Genomic DNA, 19,216 nt, shown 5'->3' on the forward strand with positions numbered 1-19,216 from the left:
ACCTATAGTTTTTTTAATTTTCTACATGTGCATATTTTTATTTTTTTGTTTTTAATTAAATTGTGGAAAAAAAATCCGAAAATTGTTAATTGTCTGTTAACTTCCGGATAGTAAAATTTTTTAGGACAAGTGAAAGTTTCTTTCACCAAAAAATGCTTTTTTTTCTGTGCACGTGCTAGAAAATTTTATTATCTTATTAAATCAAATTTTTAACGTTAAAAAATAAATCGATTAATAATTTTTAACTTGACCGTTTCTAAAACAACTACACAATATTTTTTACCGTAAATTGTTGCATATATTTCTTATTTTTTCATATACTTTTATAATTTTTTAAGTACTTGTATTTTCTATATTATTATATCCATGAGTGTTGCATTGACAATTATTCATTATTAATTACTTATTTAAAATTTTAATTTTATAAATTACTTTATTTAAAAATTCAAGCGTTTTTTTCCTTTTATTAATCATATAATATAATATATACATATATAATATGTAAAAAAAGCAGGATATAAAAAAAACATACTAAAGTCAAATAAAAGGAGGTATATAATTATTGTGCGAGGAATATAATAATGCGGCAACAATTAAAAAGTTAAAAATAATAATTATTTTTTTTCTATGGCACGCAATGAGTTTCGTATCGATAGTACGTAATTCCTCTGACGTGTGATAAAAAATAAACAATTAATTATTTGATTTACTTAATAATATTAATGATAATTAATAATAATGTGATGTGTGAGAAATGTTAATTAACAGGCCGCAATGTGATAAATAATTTAAATTTGTTATAAAATCTTAAAAGAAATTACAAATTTTTATAATAAAAAGACAAATAAAGTTTAATTAATCATCACACACTCTTTACATAGTTTAAATAACCGGAATCGCAGCTTTAATTATACAAAAATACTCTTATATCACTTAATTACTGTATCATACTCTCTTAATTATTTATTTCGCTCTCTCTCTCTCTCTCTTCTTGTTAATAATTCATTTATTCATTCATTTTAACTTATTTATATAATATGTCACGTGTATCTGAATACTGAAAATGGCATTTATTTTTATTATTTATATTTTTCAATTTATTTTTTTTATTCACAATTTATTGTAATCATTATCAACACCATGGAATTTTATTTTAATTTTTATAATTTTTAATAATATGCCCTTTCTGTACAAATACATATGCTTACAATTGTATACAATGTCTTTGTACATAATATATATATTTATATATTTAATTAATATATGTTAATTTAATATATTTATTTTATATATTTTTAATAATTCTCATTTTGCAAATACTTTATTTACACGACATAGAGAACGTTCGTTTCACTTTAAAATCTAGTATGACTTTTATTTTTATTAATTATTATTATTAATATTTATTTTTTATAATAACAATTACACTAAAATAATTTATAATTAATAAATAAATTATTAAAAAATAATTTAATTTTTATTTTAAAACAAAATAATTTATATAGTTTCATATTAACTTTACGTTATATATATATTAAATTTTTCATTTCACAACCAAATGTACGTATATAAATATAAATATAAATATAAAACCTAATTTTTTTTTTATCTAGATTTTAAAGCGTAAATCTACGTCTCTATAACGTATACAAATTATTTAAACAAAGGGAACTTGTAACCGCAAATGTTCCACTTTTATTTTTTTTTATGATACCTAAGCTAACCGACATTCAATAATTTTTTGATTTTTTTCAAAATGAAATTTTTTTTCAAAATTTTTTTTCAAAAAAATTTTAGAAAATTGCATCTATAGTTTTTTTAATTTTCTACATGTACATTTTTTTTGTAGTAGATTTGTTGAAAAAAAATCAAAAAATTATTAATTGTCTGTTAACTTCAAAATCATGTTTTTTTTTTATAGCCATTCACTATTCAATAATAGTATAGTTGATAGTAATAATAGTAGAGAGTTACTGAGAGTTAAGATCATTCTCAGACAGTTCCTCCCACTTTTTAAAAATTTTAAATGACAATTGTCATAAGCGTGCCACAAAAATTAAAGCATTAAATGGAAAAAATACAACTCAGTTGGAATTTCACTGAGGTATTGAATTTACAAAAAATTACTTAAAGTTGTTATTAGTTAGGAGTCAAACGAAATTTAGTAACGAAATTTTAGCCGCCAAAATTTGAAAATTCAAATTATTAAATTGACATGAAGACTTTGCTGAAATTTATTTTCAAAATTTCGTTTTACTTCTAATTGATAACAACTGTAAGTAATTGAAAAAAAAATTACAACTGGGTTGTACTTTTTCACTTGATGGTTTAATTTTTTTTTTTAAATTAATTAATATAAATTTGATACGCTTATGAAAGTCATTGAAAATTTTTAAAAACTGGAGGTCACTGTCTGAGAATGCCCTTAATGAGAAATCTGTTTTGTCGTTTTTTTAATTTTCTTTTTCTTTATTACGTTGCGAGGCAACGTCTCAGTCATATTAATTAGTATAATATCGTATAGTATATTAACAGCATCACAGCAAGATAGCGCCCTTCATTTTAATATAATCATTAACCCAATTTATTATTATATCTGATTTATATTTATTTAACATACTATTTTAATAAAATTTTTTTATACTTTTAAATTTTATTATCATTTAATCTTGCAACCGATTCAAATAAACTCGGGGACACGTCTCTTTAGTATTTTTTTTTCTTAATAAAATATGTAGTACACTTGATACATTTAACAGTATATCGTACAACAACCCGTTTAAAATATTTTTTTTTTCCTCAATATATATAAAGTATTTAAATATATATTTTTAAATGTAAGTCTGCTTGGAGAACTATTCAAAATTTAATTACATAAAGATATGAATAGAAAAAATTTTAAATAGTTTAATAACTCGTTATAGCAAATTCACTTGAACAGTAATATATAATTTTAATTATTAGACTGGGCGGGGGGGGGGGGGGGGGGGTAATTTTAATTGTTAAGTAAATAGAGTGCAGCAAAATAATAAAATAAAATAATTTAAAATGAACGAAAAAATAATTATGCGCGTACTTATTTATTCAAAATAAATATTACGCGTATTGATATATATATAAATATATATCAATAATTTTATAAAAGCGTAGTGCGTAAGTTTTAAGCTCAAAAAGCGTAACTTTTACGTGCTAAGCAATTGCAAATAAAACCAAATAAAATAATTTATAATAATAATTAAAATAAAAACTCATGCAGAAATAAATATTAAATTAAATATTTAAATTAAATTTGATTTGATTCATGATATACAATTTAAATTTAAAAAAATGACTCGAAATAATTACAACTAATAATTTAAATAATTTGCACATAGGGAGCGGAATGTTTAATTTTTTTTTTCACTAGAATTTTAAAAAAATCTTATCTTTTTTTTATCAAGACTCTACACCTCGTATCAACGACAATAATTTACAGTAAACAACTATCATATTTGTTAATATATAATCGAATAACATTGGACGAATCAATAGAAATATAAATAATATATAAGTAGGAATTGAGTCTATGAATAATATCAATAAATGACATAGACGAACCGTTAAATTAATTATTTTAAATAATGCCGATTTAAAAAAAATATATATATAAATATTTTTATGTATACATATTTATGTTTAAATATATCATGACCGTTTAATTGTCAACATTAGGCGAATTATAAATATATAATCAATTTATAATTTTTTTATTTACTTATTTTTTTCCTATTATTTGCTTGTATTCTTTTTTGATAAAAACTCTTTTCTTTTAGAAGAAAAAATGGCAAGTAGCGCGCGATGTAAACAAAAGAAAAAAGATACAAGGGAGATTTGTACTCTTCTACTTACTTTTAATACCATCTAATGTACTTAGTACTTATACTAAATGAATTAAAAGTTTTTTTTCTTTCACTTGATTTAAGCGAGTGAGAAAATCTAATCAACTGATAATATATAAAATATAAGATCTAATGCTTCTTATACTGGTTGGCAAAAAAAAAAAAAATAAAAATGATAAATTGTTTAATTGTTTAATGTTATATATATATATATAACAATAAACATCATGGGAGACTGGAAGTTTTGCGCAAGAGTAGGCTAAACGATCCAACAAAAAAACATATTTATAGTTATATATCAATTGAGATATATAAAAAGAACGGCGAATAAATTTAAATGTATAAAAAAAATGTAAAATAAATAATGCAATAAAGATATTACTCGCGACGTGTCCTCTTGGGACGTTGATGCAACCCAATTTCATCATTACCCCGGGTCTTTTTACCAATTTGCACTTGACTCTGTGCTGTTAATTGCAATGAAATAGCATGTGTGTTTAATTTTTCAGCTAACAATAAATCTTTAAGTCCTTTCATTTTTTCACTATACAATATTATCCTAGGACTATCATTTTCCAAGTCTATTTCAACTTCCGGATCAAGACTCTCTTGTGATGTAGAGGGTGTAGGTGGTAGCGAATTATCTTGCGGCGCAACAAATGGTTCACCATCACCTTGTAATAAATAATCACGATTCAATATTTTTTCACTGCACGCTGCTGTCAGTGCCTGGATACCCGGGTGCATTGGTGCCGTGTTGTTTGATGGTACTTTTGATTCAAGCCTCGCTATTAAATCACGCGCAACATTACTGCGTTCTTTAGTTTTATAATAATTATTGTTATTATTATTGATGTTGTTGTTGTTGTTATTATTATTATTGTTGTTATTATTATTATTATTATTGTTGTTATTACTCATAGTATTATTATTATTGCTGGCTGTTATATTATTGTTATTTGAAAATCCATCATCAGGACTAGTTTCGCGACGAGATCCAGTATCGTCATCGTGTTTGCCGTAAGCCGCTGGCTCATCGTGGCACTCAATAATAACTTGTGCCCGAATACTGGCATCGAATTTCGATATTGTATTTACCAGTGGTCTTGCCCAGCCTATATGAAGTACCGGCGTATTTGCGCCTTCCTCCCACTGACATATGCCGTCATAAAAGCGCAGTAAATACGCAAAACAACGTGGCTGCCGCAATAAACGTTCATCAGCTCTTACTGTATGAGGTATTAATTCATTAGCTATTTCCAATAATTCTTTGTAGATTTCACCATCATCACGTGAATAGTCATACCTATTAAATAAATTTTATAATTACTCTTAATAACGTTAAATTTAATAAGTATGAACGTAGCAGACGTCATGCAAATTTATAATCATAAATAAATAGGGTAAATGATTAATAAAATAAAGTTTAAAAAATTTTTAAATTAATAAGTACATTTTCTATAAATATTATTTTTGAAATTATTTATAATTTAAAATTTGTCTGGTTTCGCTACATTCACACTGGTTAAATTTAGTAATTGAAACGGAAATATTCTGCAACTCGTGAATTATTTTTTTAAAAAATTTAACAAAATAAAATAACTACGGGTTAATTAGCATTTATCAATTAACTCAGCACAAATAAATTTAAACGGTTGGTTAGTCTTGCAGAACAATTCCATCACAATAAATTCAAATAACAATTAACTCATAAACGAGTGAATTAATAAATAAATAAATGAGTGAGTGAGAGAATGAATAAACAAAAGGACTGATAGAAATTACTTTCGCAAGACGTCAGCAGCGTCCGCCCAAGATGCCAGAGCATTTGCGTGTAGTCCATGTCGATACAAATATCCCCCTTGGTACGTGTACGGATAAACATGAGCATTACCATAGTATTTTCTCGCCGACTTAATGGCTTCCTGTAGCGCATGAAAAAAATTAAAACTTGTACAAAACGAACCATCGAAAGGATAAAAAAAAATGTATTAAAGAAGTAAATAAAACAAAGGAACCCATCTGCCGGATAATTAAGAACTAAATTCACCTGGAAGAGAACAATAGCCGGCGGTCTACCAGGTGTAGGAGCAGCTTCCTCTAAATCGCCCAAGTTTCCCAGTGCCATCGGGTACTTGGCTAAATGTCCTAAGTCATAAAGTAGCCATAGTAATTCTTGCTGCAGCAATGCAACCTCTGCAGCGTCTGCAGTCGCACTCAAACTTGGATTTATTGCTGATACTATTGTCGCGACTTCCATCGCTCGCGTACAAACAACAGCATTCCCATTGACGTACAACCAGGAGCGTGACGCGACACCTGCTTCTACCGGCTGTCCACGTTTATCCTCATTTCCTTTCCCTGTATTTGAAACATATGTACATATTTACTTTCATATTTTCATTTAAATAAATATTAAAAACTACACAAGTACCATATCGTAGTTTTAACTTTAGTAGTTGCGATATTTAAAAAATAATAATTATGTCAATTTGTATACTTATTTAAGATGTATATACGTGTATTACATACCGTGCCACGTAACCTCGACAGTTTCACTGCCATCCTCACCACAAACAACCCACGCATGATCTTCTGACATAGCAAGATGTACATCTTTGAATCCCAACACTTGACAGCCAGCAACAACCGCAAATGCAACTCCAAAACAATCAAGTTTGTTAGCCGTTAAATAACTATACAAACTTTGTAAATGCGCACGATCCTTGTAATAACTTCTTGTCAACGAGTTCCATATAACATCTGATACACGTTTAACAAGTTCTCGTGTCGCATATTTACTGTCATAAAGTGTTAAATCAATTGCGCCTTTTATTATCGCATGAAATTTAGTGTATAATGCTTCAGCGATATGAAATTCAAGAGCTGGTAATTTTGGTTCATCGTAAATTGTATTTTCCGGTGACGCGACAGTACGGTTGCAGGTTAATGAATTTTCCACAGCACCAACAAGTATTGACAGCAGTGTTAAATCTGGTTCACTATTGTTGTTTGACAATTGTTTTTCAAATATTTGAACAATTGAGGATATACTTCTCACAGGAAATAATGCTTTGTCCTCGTCTTGTAAGCCCGCCATCGCCATGGCTCAGTCACGGCTGTTGTTTTACAGTCAACCGAAGCCAGAGTTGCTTTTAAGTATACTTATATATATTTATTACACCTTTTTTATTTAATACTCGTTCACTTGGCTGGTGTAATCAGTGACTGCTAACTTAAACCTACTACTGTACAACTTTATGTACACTCTAGCTGTCTCTTATTTTCTCAGCGTACTCTCTTCTGTTCTCTTATACTCTACTCCAACAACTAAAACTTAAAATTATACAGTTATACGTATACTACATATTTGTACGTTACACTATACATGTTTTACGTTCTGTTTACTCGTTCTCGCTCTTGCTGGTGACTGGTACCTGGTACCTTCTCTCTTCTCTGTTCTCTATTCTCTAGCAATTGCGCCTCCAATGCAACGTATACGTATACGCAAAACCAAAAGCCGCAAAACCAGAGCTTCTTATTCTACTCCATTCGAGAATTCTATAGTGTGGTCTCTGCAGCTGGTACTGGTGCTGCTGGTCTAGGTCTCTCCCTGCGCGTGGCAGTTCGTTTTATTACCACTGACCCGAAAATTACCGAGTTGACCCGAATTTACACGAAGTTACAGTTTGCGCTTTATACTATAGGTAAATATATACTAAAAAAGGTATATATTTAAATATATATGATTGTGGTCCAGGTCCAGGTGTTTTATACTAACCTAATTAATTGCCGGTTATAAATTCATTAAAAGATGACAGCTTTTGAAGGTAATGGAAATGAAAATATTATTTTCTGATTTTTGGATGACGTCTTGATGTAAATTTTTGTTTTTTTTTTTTTTTTTTAGAAATGGGGGTGCTGCCGGAGCTGGCAAAGGCTACGGAAGACATGGAATGGACGTAAGTTGATTTGAAAAATAAAAAAGTCATTTTGGATTTTATTTGACAGCTTGATAATTTTGTTTGCTTGGTGATGAAATAGACTGCCAACGGATGTGCAATCAGAAGCGATACCGCTGATTCTTGGGGGTGGAGATGTCCTGATGGCAGCTGAAACTGGCAGTGGAAAGACTGGAGCTTTTTGTTTGCCGATTCTTCAGATTGTGTGGGAAACTTTGAATGACATTGCGTCGGGTAAAGGAGTTGGTAAATCTGGGCAACGAGCAGCTTCTGCAACCTGGGGACTGAGTCTCTTTGATCGTGGACGTGCTATGGCTGTCACACCTGACGGGTTGAGATGTCAGAGTCGTGAGCAAAGAGAGTGGCATGGCTGCAGAGCAAATAAAGGAGTTCAGGGTAAAGGGAAATATTATTTTGAAGCGATCGTTACTGATGAAGGACTGTGTCGGGTTGGGTGGTCTACATCTCAAGTAATTATGCTTTACAATTTATTTAATCAGTAAATTAATAAATATAGATACAGTCGACTACCCGTCTTAAGCCTGGTCTAGGAAACGCAGGAGAAATTTTTATTTGAATTTCAGTCCCCCCACCGTGCGTTTAGTTTCGTTATCGACTACTCATTATAAGCCTGTTTTATTTTTTGGGATTTTAAACGTCATATTTACGTTTTATTACATACGTCAGTATCCCGATTTTTCGAATGCTAATAGCGATAAAATAAATACTTATCTTTTTACACTAATAATAATTGTGATATAAAAAATTATAATGACAGCGGTATTAATTACAGTACTAATAACAATAATTTTATTGATGGACACAATCCTCAATAAAACTTTTCAATTGTAATAGAAGCTTTAATTGTAATTAATGATTACAATTAGCAGCAATAAATTATATTTTACTTAATATTGATTAAATTATTCGCGAAACATCGATAATAAATTTTCGTTATGAATTTTGATATTTTTTTCTATTGTTAGTTTATAATTTTAACAATTTCAACAGAGGCTTATAACGGGATGTCTGGTACGAAACTCGTAAAGTGGTTAAGGGGGAGGGGGGAATCTGGACTCAGTACCTACCGATTGAGAGGACGAGGCTTATGACGGGTATTCGACTGTAAATTATATATTTAATATGTTACTGAAATTAGCTATGATACTGAATTTAACCGACGTCTACAAATTTTTTGATTTTTTTAAAAACGTTAAATTATGAAAAAAAAATTATTTTGAATAGTTACACCTATAGTTTTTTAAATTTTCTACATGTGCATTTTTTTTTTTTTTCCCCAGCAATCCAATTTAAAAACAGAAAAAAAAACTAAAAAAATGCACATGTAGGAAATTTAATGAACTACAGATTCAATTTTTTTAAATATTTTTATTTTTATAATTTACCGTTTTTCAAAAATCCAAAAATTATTAAACGTCTGCTACTTTTAGTATCATGATTAATTTTATCATTATTTCAGGCAACTTTAGATTTGGGAACAGACAAGTTTGGTTTTGGATTTGGAGGAACTGGTAAAAAGTCAAATGCAAAACAATTTGACGACTATGGAGAAGCATTTGGAATGCACGATGTCATTGGTTGTTATTTAGACTTAGACAAAGGTGAAATTAGATACACTAAAAATGGAGTAGATTTGGGAAAAGCATTTGATTTAAATGCCCAGCAAAAAAGCCAAACATATTTTCCGGCAGTCGTGCTTAAAAATTCTGAAATGTCATTTAATTTTGGCGCTCAACCATTCAAATATCCCCCGGCAAATAATTATATCGCTGTATCAACAGCTCCAAAAGATTGTATACGTGAAAATCCAGTGAGTGATAGTAATCAAGCTGAAACTGCTGATAGCAAACCTACTCCTAATGCACCGCAAGCGATAATAATTGAACCGTCTCGTGAACTTGCTGAACAAACTTTTAATCAAATTCAAAAGGTAATTAATTATTAATTATCTTTATTTAAAAATAACGTAGCGAATAATAATAATATTAATAATTTAGAGTACTAGAGTTTAATTAATTATTTTTTAGTTTAAAAAATATTTAAAAGATCCAACGGTTCGAGAACTGCTGGTGGTTGGTGGAGTACCAGCAAAACAACAGATCGCTGTATTGAATTCAGGTGTTGATATTGTTGTCGGTACACCAGGACGATTGGAAGATTTAATTCAAGGCGGATATTTGTCATTGACACACTGCAGATTTTTCGTCCTAGACGAAGCTGATGGATTATTGAAACAGGGATACACGGAATTGATCGATAGATTGCACCGGCAGATTCCAAAGATGACTTCTGATGGCAAAAGACTACAGATGATTGTTTGTTCTGCAACTTTACACTCGTTTGAAGTTAAAAAAATGGCGGTAAGATTTTAAATTAATTTAGTTTGCTGTGATATTCCCAAGTAGCACACAGTTTTATGACATCTATAAGACAGAAGTTTTGAGGCCGTTTTTTGACTTATTGATAAGCCACTAAAATGTTGACAAAGCGATCAGAAATATATATCACCGAAAAAATATTTGTTTAAAAGACTTGGCACGAGTGACGACAAAAAGTAAACAAACAGTGCCCCCCCCCCTCACTTTTTGAAAAATTCCAATGACTTTCAATTGTTATAAGCGTATCAAAATTTTACCAATTGATAAAAAAAAAAAAAAATGAAAATCTTAATTAACTGCTATTTTCCACCAAACGATGCCAGATGAGTTTGTTCAGGAACTAGGAAGATATCAATATCAGGGATTCGCAACACTGATCACTTGCACTGAACACTTAACACTTTACACAAGCATTGATCACTTAACACTTTACGCTAGCACTGAATACTTAACTACCACCACAGACACTTTGCACAATTTCAATTAGTAAAAGATAAATTTTACAATCGCAGCGCAATTTTACACGACGCCACAATAGTTTCTATTCAAACGTAAAGAAGGATCTGTACCACTACTGCCATAGTTGATGATACTGACTGCCGCTATTAGACCGCCTGTTGATACAAAGCAATCGATTTTACACATTCCCCCACCCTCACTTTAGCAAAAATTTAAACGTTGAATATAATGACGCGCAGTAGCGCCAAATTTGGCGCGAAATTTCAAAATTGAAATTTAACAATTTTATTAAAATTTATTTGTGTTGATAATTATATTATTTAAACGAAAAAATATATTCAAAATTTTTTAATTTTCATTGATAATTTTTTCATCTTTCTTATTACTTGCGCAGTAGAATTAAATATTTGAAAAATAAATTATAAGAAATTGAAGAAAAATTAAAAATTGTGCGTCAAAATAAAATGGCGATAGAATATAATAGAAAAATATTTAAAATTAAAAAAAAAAAAAACACTTAAGTGTTTGAACAAACCTTGGCAGAGAAATAATATGCAGAAGGGTGTCCTAATACACTTAGAGATTTAATTTAAATCGCTTCAAGTGTATTCCAGCTAAAAAAACGTCACTTAACTGCTATTTCCCACCAGACGATGCCAGTTGATTTTGCTCAGGAACTTGGGAGTTATCAGCATCAGCAATCCACACACTCATCACTTGTACTGAACACTTACCACTTTACACTAGCACTGATCACTTAACTACACCACAAATCCTTTACACAACTTAAATTGATAAAAGATAAATTTACAATCACTACACAATTTTACACGACGCCACAATACTGAGTTTCTTTTCAAACGTAAAGAAGGATCTGGGCTACTACTGCCGTTGTCGATGATATTGACGGCCGCTATTGGACCGCCAGTTGATACAAAGCAATCGATTTTGCGATTCATCGACCGTTCCCACCTTAGCAAACAATTGAACGTCGAATACAGTGACGCGCAGTAGCGCCACCTTGGCGCGAAATTTCAAAATTAAAATTTAATAATTTTATTAAAATTTATTTGTGTCAATAACTTTTTTTTTTAATTCGTTAAGAATATTTTAATACGGTTATGACAGTTGATTCATTGCATATTTATAAAAAGTGAAGACACTTTCTAAGAATGCCCTTACAATTGTCTCTATGCTACTTGGGTTTATGTAATTGAAATTCATTGTTTTCTTTAATGGACATTTGATTTTTTTTTTTAGGAACGTTTAATGCATTTCCCCACATGGGTTGATTTAAAAGGTGAGGATGCTGTTCCTGAGACTGTTCATCATGTCGTAGTGATGGTTGATCCTCAAAAGGATAAATCTTGGCACAATCTAAGATTTCATATTCAAACTGATGGTGTACACCAGCGAGATAATATAAGACCAGGAAATACTACAGCTGGTAAATAAATTTAATAATTAAATTTATATGTTTTTTTTTAATAATATAAAATTAAATTTCTGTTTGTAGAAACTTTATCCGAGGGAGTAAAAATTCTTAAGGGCGAGTATTGTGTCCGTGCAATCAGAGAACATAAAATGGATCGTGCTATAATTTTTTGTCGTACTAAATTAGACTGCGATAATCTCGAGAAATATTTTAGACAAACAAGCAGTGATGAATTATCATGCGTGTGTCTTCATGGCGACCGTAAACCTCAAGAGCGTAAAGCCAATTTAGAAAAATTTAAACGACAAGAAGTTAAATTTTTAATCTGCACTGATGTTGCCGCTCGTGGTTTAGATATCACTGGATTACCTTTCAGTAATTATATTATTTTTAATTTAAATTCTTGAAATTTATTGTTATCAATATTAATATCATGATAAATAATTTTATTAGTGATCAACGTTACACTGCCAGATGAAAAATCAAATTATGTCCATCGTATTGGTAGAGTAGGACGTGCTGAAAGAATGGGTTTGGCGATATCATTAGTAAGTTCTGTCCCTGAAAAAGTTTGGTACCATGGAGAATGGTGTCCAAGTCGTGGACGTAATTGTAATAATACTAATTTAACAACTCAAGGTGGATGTTGTACTTGGTACAATGAACCTCAGGTAAAATTAAATTATCAATTTAATAATAAAATGAATTAAGTTTTTAAAATTTCTACTCATTTTGTTGAGAAACCTCATAAGTCACTTAGCTTTAAATTAATGTTTTAAGTAGTATAAATTAAAAAACAAAGTTTTTTTTGTTGGAATCTCTTTCAGTGACGCCAATATGATTATTTTTTATTATTCATTTAAAGTAAGATACCCAGTGCCCAGTATATTTATTAAATTTTAGTAAATATAGATATAGAAATACTGGAGTTATCGAGTACGAGTTCCCTGATCGGGTACTAGGTCTTTTACCTCAATCTTTATGCTAAGTTTTTTCAGAAAAATGTTTTTTTGTTTCCCCTGAAAAATTGGGTACTCTTGGCTATTTTTATTTTGATGTCTTTTATATTCTTTTTTATGTACATCAGTGACTTGACTGCTCTCTTGCTTCAAACTCTGTGACCTTGACTCTCTTCTCAGGGTCTCTTCAAATTTTTTGAAGATGGCACGCATTTTCTGATCCATTTTCCTTCTTAGCACTTTTATCAATCTGTATTCCACTGTTAATTCATCCTCTATCGCCTGCCACGTCTTTACACACTCCCTTTCCTTGCTATTTATTATCTTTGCTAATCCTCTGCACCAGTAATTGCATTAATGTTTTATATTCTTTGTCACACTACACGACCTTTCTTATATTTAAATAACATAATTATAGATAATAAAGTTAATGTGATAATTATTTGATTTTAGTATCTTGCTGATATTGAAGATCATTTGAATGTAACAATTGAACAAGTAGGACCTGATATCAAAGTCCCGCTGAATGAATTCGATGGTAAAGTTATATACGGTGCGAAACGTACTCGAATTGGTACAAATTATCAAAACCACGTTCAACAAATGGCACCAATAGTTGCTGAACTTGCGACGTATGAATCCAAAGCGCAGTTGTATTATTTGAAAAGACATCTGGTCGCACATTGAATTAATAATTAACCCATTGAATATACGATCGATTAATTGAGTTAATAAATGATACTATTATTAATCTTGATATATATTATATTTAATTTAATTGTAATTTTTTTGTAAGTGAATTGCTTAATAAAAACAGCTGGAACTTTATAAATGCATTGTTTTATTCATCATGAACCCATTAATAAGATATCTTATTGATGAAGAAATATTATGACTGATGTTTATATTTTACGGATAATAGAATATGATGATTATATATTACTATAGATTTATAAGAGATGTTTTCAATTGGAAATAGATAAAAAAAATTCATATTAACTCCAGAATAATTTTAAAAAAATTGAAAGTCGATTTAAATAATGATAACTTTGAATTTTTAATTTTTGTTTGCGCACTACATTGACAAAAAAATAAAAAGATGAAAAAAGTTGTATATTTGAAATATTTTTATAAATTTTTATGCAACAAAATTAGAAATTTCTAGAGTTTTTCATTAAAATTTTCAGCATTTTCAACAGGGGTGTGCGAATAGTATTCAAATCACTCAAGTAGCACAGAGACAACTTTTTGATGTCTTTTAAAAGGACAAGACAAATTTTGTTTTTGTCTTAAAGTCAAATCTTTATAATAAATAAGACGTACAGATGTTGGCGTAGAAGTCATAGGAAATTTGTGTTCTTTTTTCCATTTAAAGAGGTAATTTTAATAAAAAAATCCGTTAGATGATTCATTTGACAATTATTTGTAATTTATTATTTGTCATTACTTGTGCCAAGTCTTTTAAGCAGACATTTTTTCGGTGACATAATTTTTTGATTATTTTGTCAACATTTTGGTGGCTTATCGATAAGTCAAAAAACAGCCTCTAAACATAAGTGTAAATGCAGCAGATATCAAACAATTTACAAATTTTCATCAAATAAATTCAAATATTGAAATTGAAAAAAATACGCGTACTGGTTTTTAAATTATCTACCCAAGTAGCACACTTGGTTTTATGAAATCTAAATGATACTAGTTTTGAGACTGTTTTTTAACCTATCGATAAGGCACAAACGATTAAAAATTTATTTCACTGAAAAACGTCTGCTTACAAGACTTGACACAGGTGACGAAAAAAAGTAAATTTCAAATAATTGTTAAATATGTAATCTCTAAAGAATTTTTAAAAATTAAAATTACTTTTTTTATATCGGAAAAAAAAAATGTCTATGACTTCTAGAGTCAAAAAAAAAATTTGTCTTGTCCTTTCAAAAAACATCTTTAAGTTGTCTCTGTGTTACTTACATAAGTATGCATTTTTTAATTTTCATTCTTAAATTTTAATTATTTATTCAAAAATTTTAAAAATTGCCAATTGTCAGCCGAATTCACACTCATCTCAAAACTGATATCTTATAAAAGTCGCAAATCCAAGTGCCACTTGGGATTATTTGAAAGCTTACGAATAATTAGATTTGATAATAATAATTATAAAAATAAAAATGATGATTAGTCTTGATGAAATAAAATTTCTTGTTGAAAAGAAGGTAAAAGTATGTATCGTTAAAACGATAAAACATTTATTATTTAAAGACATACGATGAGTATTTTATTGTATTTTTCTATTTTTTCATTATAATTTAATATTTTTAGTAGGTTTGTTTTCAACTTAACCCGCAAATGTATGATACAGCTCCACAGCTCATCTTAATTTCACTCATTCTTTATTAATCCTTTTAAATGTTTTTTTATAATCATTATTTTATACTTATTAGTCATTAAAATCATTTATTATTATTTTTTATTTAATATTTTATTCGTGCGAGGACATATACATTTCGATATATATATGTCTTCATATTTATATCAGAGTCCATAATACACATAGTACACATTTTATATTATTTATTAATTAATTACTTAATTAAGTAATTAATTAGTCGGATACGTATTTCGAGAGCCATTCTAGTTGGCTTGCACATTGTACAAATTATACGATCATATTGTTTGTATAATTATATATATATATATTTTGTTTTTAGATTTATTATTTATAATCTTTAGTTTATTCATTCATTTATACGATTTTTGGATTCGGAATCCTAAAAATCATTTAATTTGTTCAAATTAATTATTTTGCATAGATTTCATAGATTTAAATATCTATCAATCATATATTTAATTGCTAATTAATTGATTAGATCAGAATTATGGTAATTTACCGCATTCTGACGTAATTTACCGTAAACTCCGGTACTGCTACGACAAATTTGCCGCAATTTACGGTATTTTATAATGGATTACGGTAAAACTATGAAAATTTCCCGTAATTTGCGACATTCTTACCGTAAGCATTGTATGTTTTTTTATTTTTACATTTATTACAATGCAATACTTCACTTTATGGCAAAATACCACAGAATTGCCGCAATTTTACAGTAAATTATCGTTATCTTACAGCAAATTTTCGGTAAAATGTCATACTTTTACTGTGAAAAACCGTAATTCTTCCAAATACCGTAAACCTACGGCAAATTACGATAATTTCCCGTAATTCGAATCCACCAGGGAATTATCAATTAATTTTTTATTATACTTTTAATTCACATGAACATTTTTATATTCAAACAGTCATCACAGAATGAGAATGAAATATTATGTTTTATTATTATTTTTTTTAATCAATTTTTATAATTTGATAATCTAAAAAAATTAGTACAATGAAATATATGTATTTATAATAAGAATAATAATAATAATTAATTAATTAATCACTCGATATTCCAAACATACGGGCATAACATTCATAATTCATTAAATTCATTCAAGTAATTATATATATATATATATATATATATATATATATATATATCTTTCATATATATTAATTAATTTATTAAATTCACGTAAATGATACCCCTAATTTAAATAATTTAACGAACCCAAAATTAAATTGTTAATTACTAATTAACTTTTAATTATTATCAGTAACGTGAATTTATTAAATTTAAATTAGTCTACTTAATTATAATAATTAAAACCATTAATTGTTTGTAATTATATTTTCATGGCATTTTTTTATTTAATAAGTTATCATTAATTAATAAATAATTATTAAAATAATAAAATAAATAATTAAAATGATAAATTATAAATCTCGCTTATTATTTATTATTATTTTTAGGGAGCAGCGAGATTTTATTTTTACGATTGAGTGAAAGAACATGATTATTTTTTTTTTCTACTACATGATACTGAATTTATTAAACCACATTGAGATCGCTATTTTGTATTGACAGCGGCATATTTTATTTATTATCATTACTTTGCATCACCGGATATTTATTATATATATTCATTTATTTGTGTTTTCTTTTTTTTTTATTTGTAATCATAATCAATTTATTTTTTTTTTTATTTCTATCAAGAAATATTTGCTATAAATACCAATTGTAATTTTTAATATTTAATTATAATTTATATTCCATTCATACTTTATGTTATTAACATCTATATTTACTTGATTTATTACTCCTTTTATAGCATTAATTGCTTTTAAGTCGTATTTATTTTCATTTTTATTATTCTATACTCTAAATAATTTTGTTAGATTCTTTTCTTTTATATTTTTTCCTAATAGAAAAGAATAGGTACGAGAAATAGCAGAATAAAGATTGAGGGAAACTTTTATATTCTTCCTCCAAATTTAAATCTCTTATTTATTTTCCCTCCTTCATCGTTCGGCAGCAAAAGATAAATAATATACATATATATATTTGTAAAAAGATATTTTATAATGAATAATAAATCATCGATTGTTTTCGCCTCGGTGATTATTAAAAATTACAAATTTATCTATATTTTTTTAAACTCTTGTATTATAATTCATTTTTATTTATGGTAATAAATTAATATGTACAGCGTGCAATTACTGATGATAATAACGAGTACATAAACAATATAAATTAATAAATATAAATATTCATAAATTTATTTAATGGCAGATTCTACGAACAATTATAATGAGGCACAAAAAAATTTTGTTTTAATCCTTTAATTATTTTTTTTGTCATTGCTGCAATTATGTTACGATTTATTCATATATTTATTATTAAATCCAATTAAAAGATTTAAATACTTTTTTTTTATGACATTTAAAATAAATTACTAATCAAATAGATATGACTTTTTTTGTGTTGAATGCAACTACAGAAAAAATAGGATAGATTGCAAGAGTAAAATATATAATATCAATCATGATCAATTAATACACATACATATTATTATTATTATAATTATTATTATTATTATTATTATTATTATTTTTATATATAATATAAATATTTATAGGACACAATTGTATGTTGCATTCAAACATCAATGTTTTGATTTTAATCACAGACTTAAATTTTTTATGGTTCAAGTAATGCTAGTTTTTAATTTATTTTTTTTTTTATTATAATTTATATATATATATATATATATATATATATATATATATATATATATATATATATATATATATATATTTTATAATTTAATAAATGTATAATTATAATTACAAACATTGCGTAATTGATTGTGTGATATATATGATAAAATTATATCTCTAACATCAACGTGATTTATAATTGATCTCAATGTCGTACATTCTCTCTAATTTATTATTATAATTATTTTTTTCTAATATAATTTATTGAAATTATTAATTATCATTATTTTTATAACTCATATAAACGTCCGTAGTGCCATTTAATACTAAACAATTATATACTTTCAATAGATCAATTAATTAATTTATTAATAATTGATCTTTATTTAATTGCTTTTGAGCTAAATAAACAAATTTTTAAAAAACCGCAATAGAGCGCAATTAAATTATTGCTAATTACGCGCGTTAAATATATCAAATATTTTTTCATTTACTCCAATTATCAGATACATAATTACTTTCTACAACAATTAGTTTTTTTTTTATTTATTAATTATAATAGTAATCAATTTCATATATATATAATCAATCAAATTAATAGATATTAATTTTATTTTTAAATCAATTAATTATTGATAACAAGAGTAATAATAACCCGAGTACTTCTTAATGATAAATAAAAGAAGCTATGGAAGTATATCAATGCAATGATAAGAAGCTATTAACATACAATAAATTAATGATAATTAATTACTTAATTAATTGCAATAATAATTTAATTGATAACCAATCGCTTAAAAATTTTTTTTTTATTTACATAATTATAGAATAGAAGTACCGTTTTTAGTCACTTTAGGGCCAGTTTTGGACATCCCTGACTAAAAACTCCGATTGAATCCGATAGGAAAATTTCGAATTAATCCGATTGAAAATTAATCAGAAATTAAAAATTTAATCGGAAAATAATAAAAGTATTATTTTTCAATCAAATCTGATTGCAACAATTTCTATCGAATTTAATTGGAGTTT

At 27.5% G+C, this 19,216-nt stretch overlaps 2 protein-coding genes across 2 annotated transcripts; one reads left to right on the forward strand and one right to left on the reverse strand.

Annotated features, from left to right (window-relative positions):
* Window positions 1–2,993: 2,993 nt before the first annotated feature.
* On the reverse strand, window positions 2,994–7,281 carry LOC103572953 (menin). The gene is made up of 4 exons (XM_053737389.1): window positions 6,411–7,281; window positions 5,929–6,239; window positions 5,664–5,803; window positions 2,994–5,184 (listed from the first exon to the last, which is right to left on the reverse strand). Exons 1-4 carry the CDS (start codon window positions 6,982–6,984, stop codon window positions 4,257–4,259), a joined length of 1,953 nt encoding a protein of 650 aa, XP_053593364.1. The 5' UTR covers window positions 6,985–7,281; the 3' UTR covers window positions 2,994–4,256.
* A 321-nt stretch (window positions 7,282–7,602) lies between these two features.
* LOC103572955 (ATP-dependent RNA helicase Ddx1) lies at window positions 7,603–13,924 on the forward strand. The gene is made up of 9 exons (XM_008551783.3): window positions 7,603–7,708; window positions 7,789–7,840; window positions 7,923–8,310; window positions 9,321–9,791; window positions 9,889–10,221; window positions 11,959–12,145; window positions 12,215–12,508; window positions 12,587–12,804; window positions 13,546–13,924. The coding sequence occupies exons 1-9, from the start codon at window positions 7,693–7,695 to the stop codon at window positions 13,777–13,779; spliced, it is 2,193 nt and encodes a 730-aa protein (XP_008550005.2). The 5' UTR covers window positions 7,603–7,692; the 3' UTR covers window positions 13,780–13,924.
* Window positions 13,925–19,216: the final 5,292 nt, after the last annotated feature.

The sequence above is a fragment of the Microplitis demolitor genome, chromosome 3, assembly GCF_026212275.2.
Source record: "Microplitis demolitor isolate Queensland-Clemson2020A chromosome 3, iyMicDemo2.1a, whole genome shotgun sequence".
NCBI lineage: Eukaryota > Metazoa > Arthropoda > Insecta > Hymenoptera > Braconidae > Microplitis > Microplitis demolitor.

Bases quoted from the DNA above. Each gene is read 5' to 3' on its own strand.
- LOC103572953 (XM_053737389.1), bottom strand. From the start codon at position 6,984: ATGGCGATGGCGGGCTTACAAGACGAGGACAAAGCATTATTTCCTGTG. The intron at 6,240-6,410 runs GTATGTAATACA...TTTCAAATACAG, and splicing joins TGTCGAGGTTACGTGGCACG to GGAAAGGAAATGAGGATAAA. The intron at 5,804-5,928 runs GTGAATTTAGTT...CATGCGCTACAG, and splicing joins CGGCTATTGTTCTCTTCCAG to GAAGCCATTAAGTCGGCGAG.
- LOC103572955 (XM_008551783.3), top strand. The intron at 10,222-11,958 runs GTAAGATTTTAA...TTTTTTTTTTAG, and splicing joins TTGAAGTTAAAAAAATGGCG to GAACGTTTAATGCATTTCCC. The intron at 12,146-12,214 runs GTAAATAAATTT...TTCTGTTTGTAG, and splicing joins ACCAGGAAATACTACAGCTG to AAACTTTATCCGAGGGAGTA.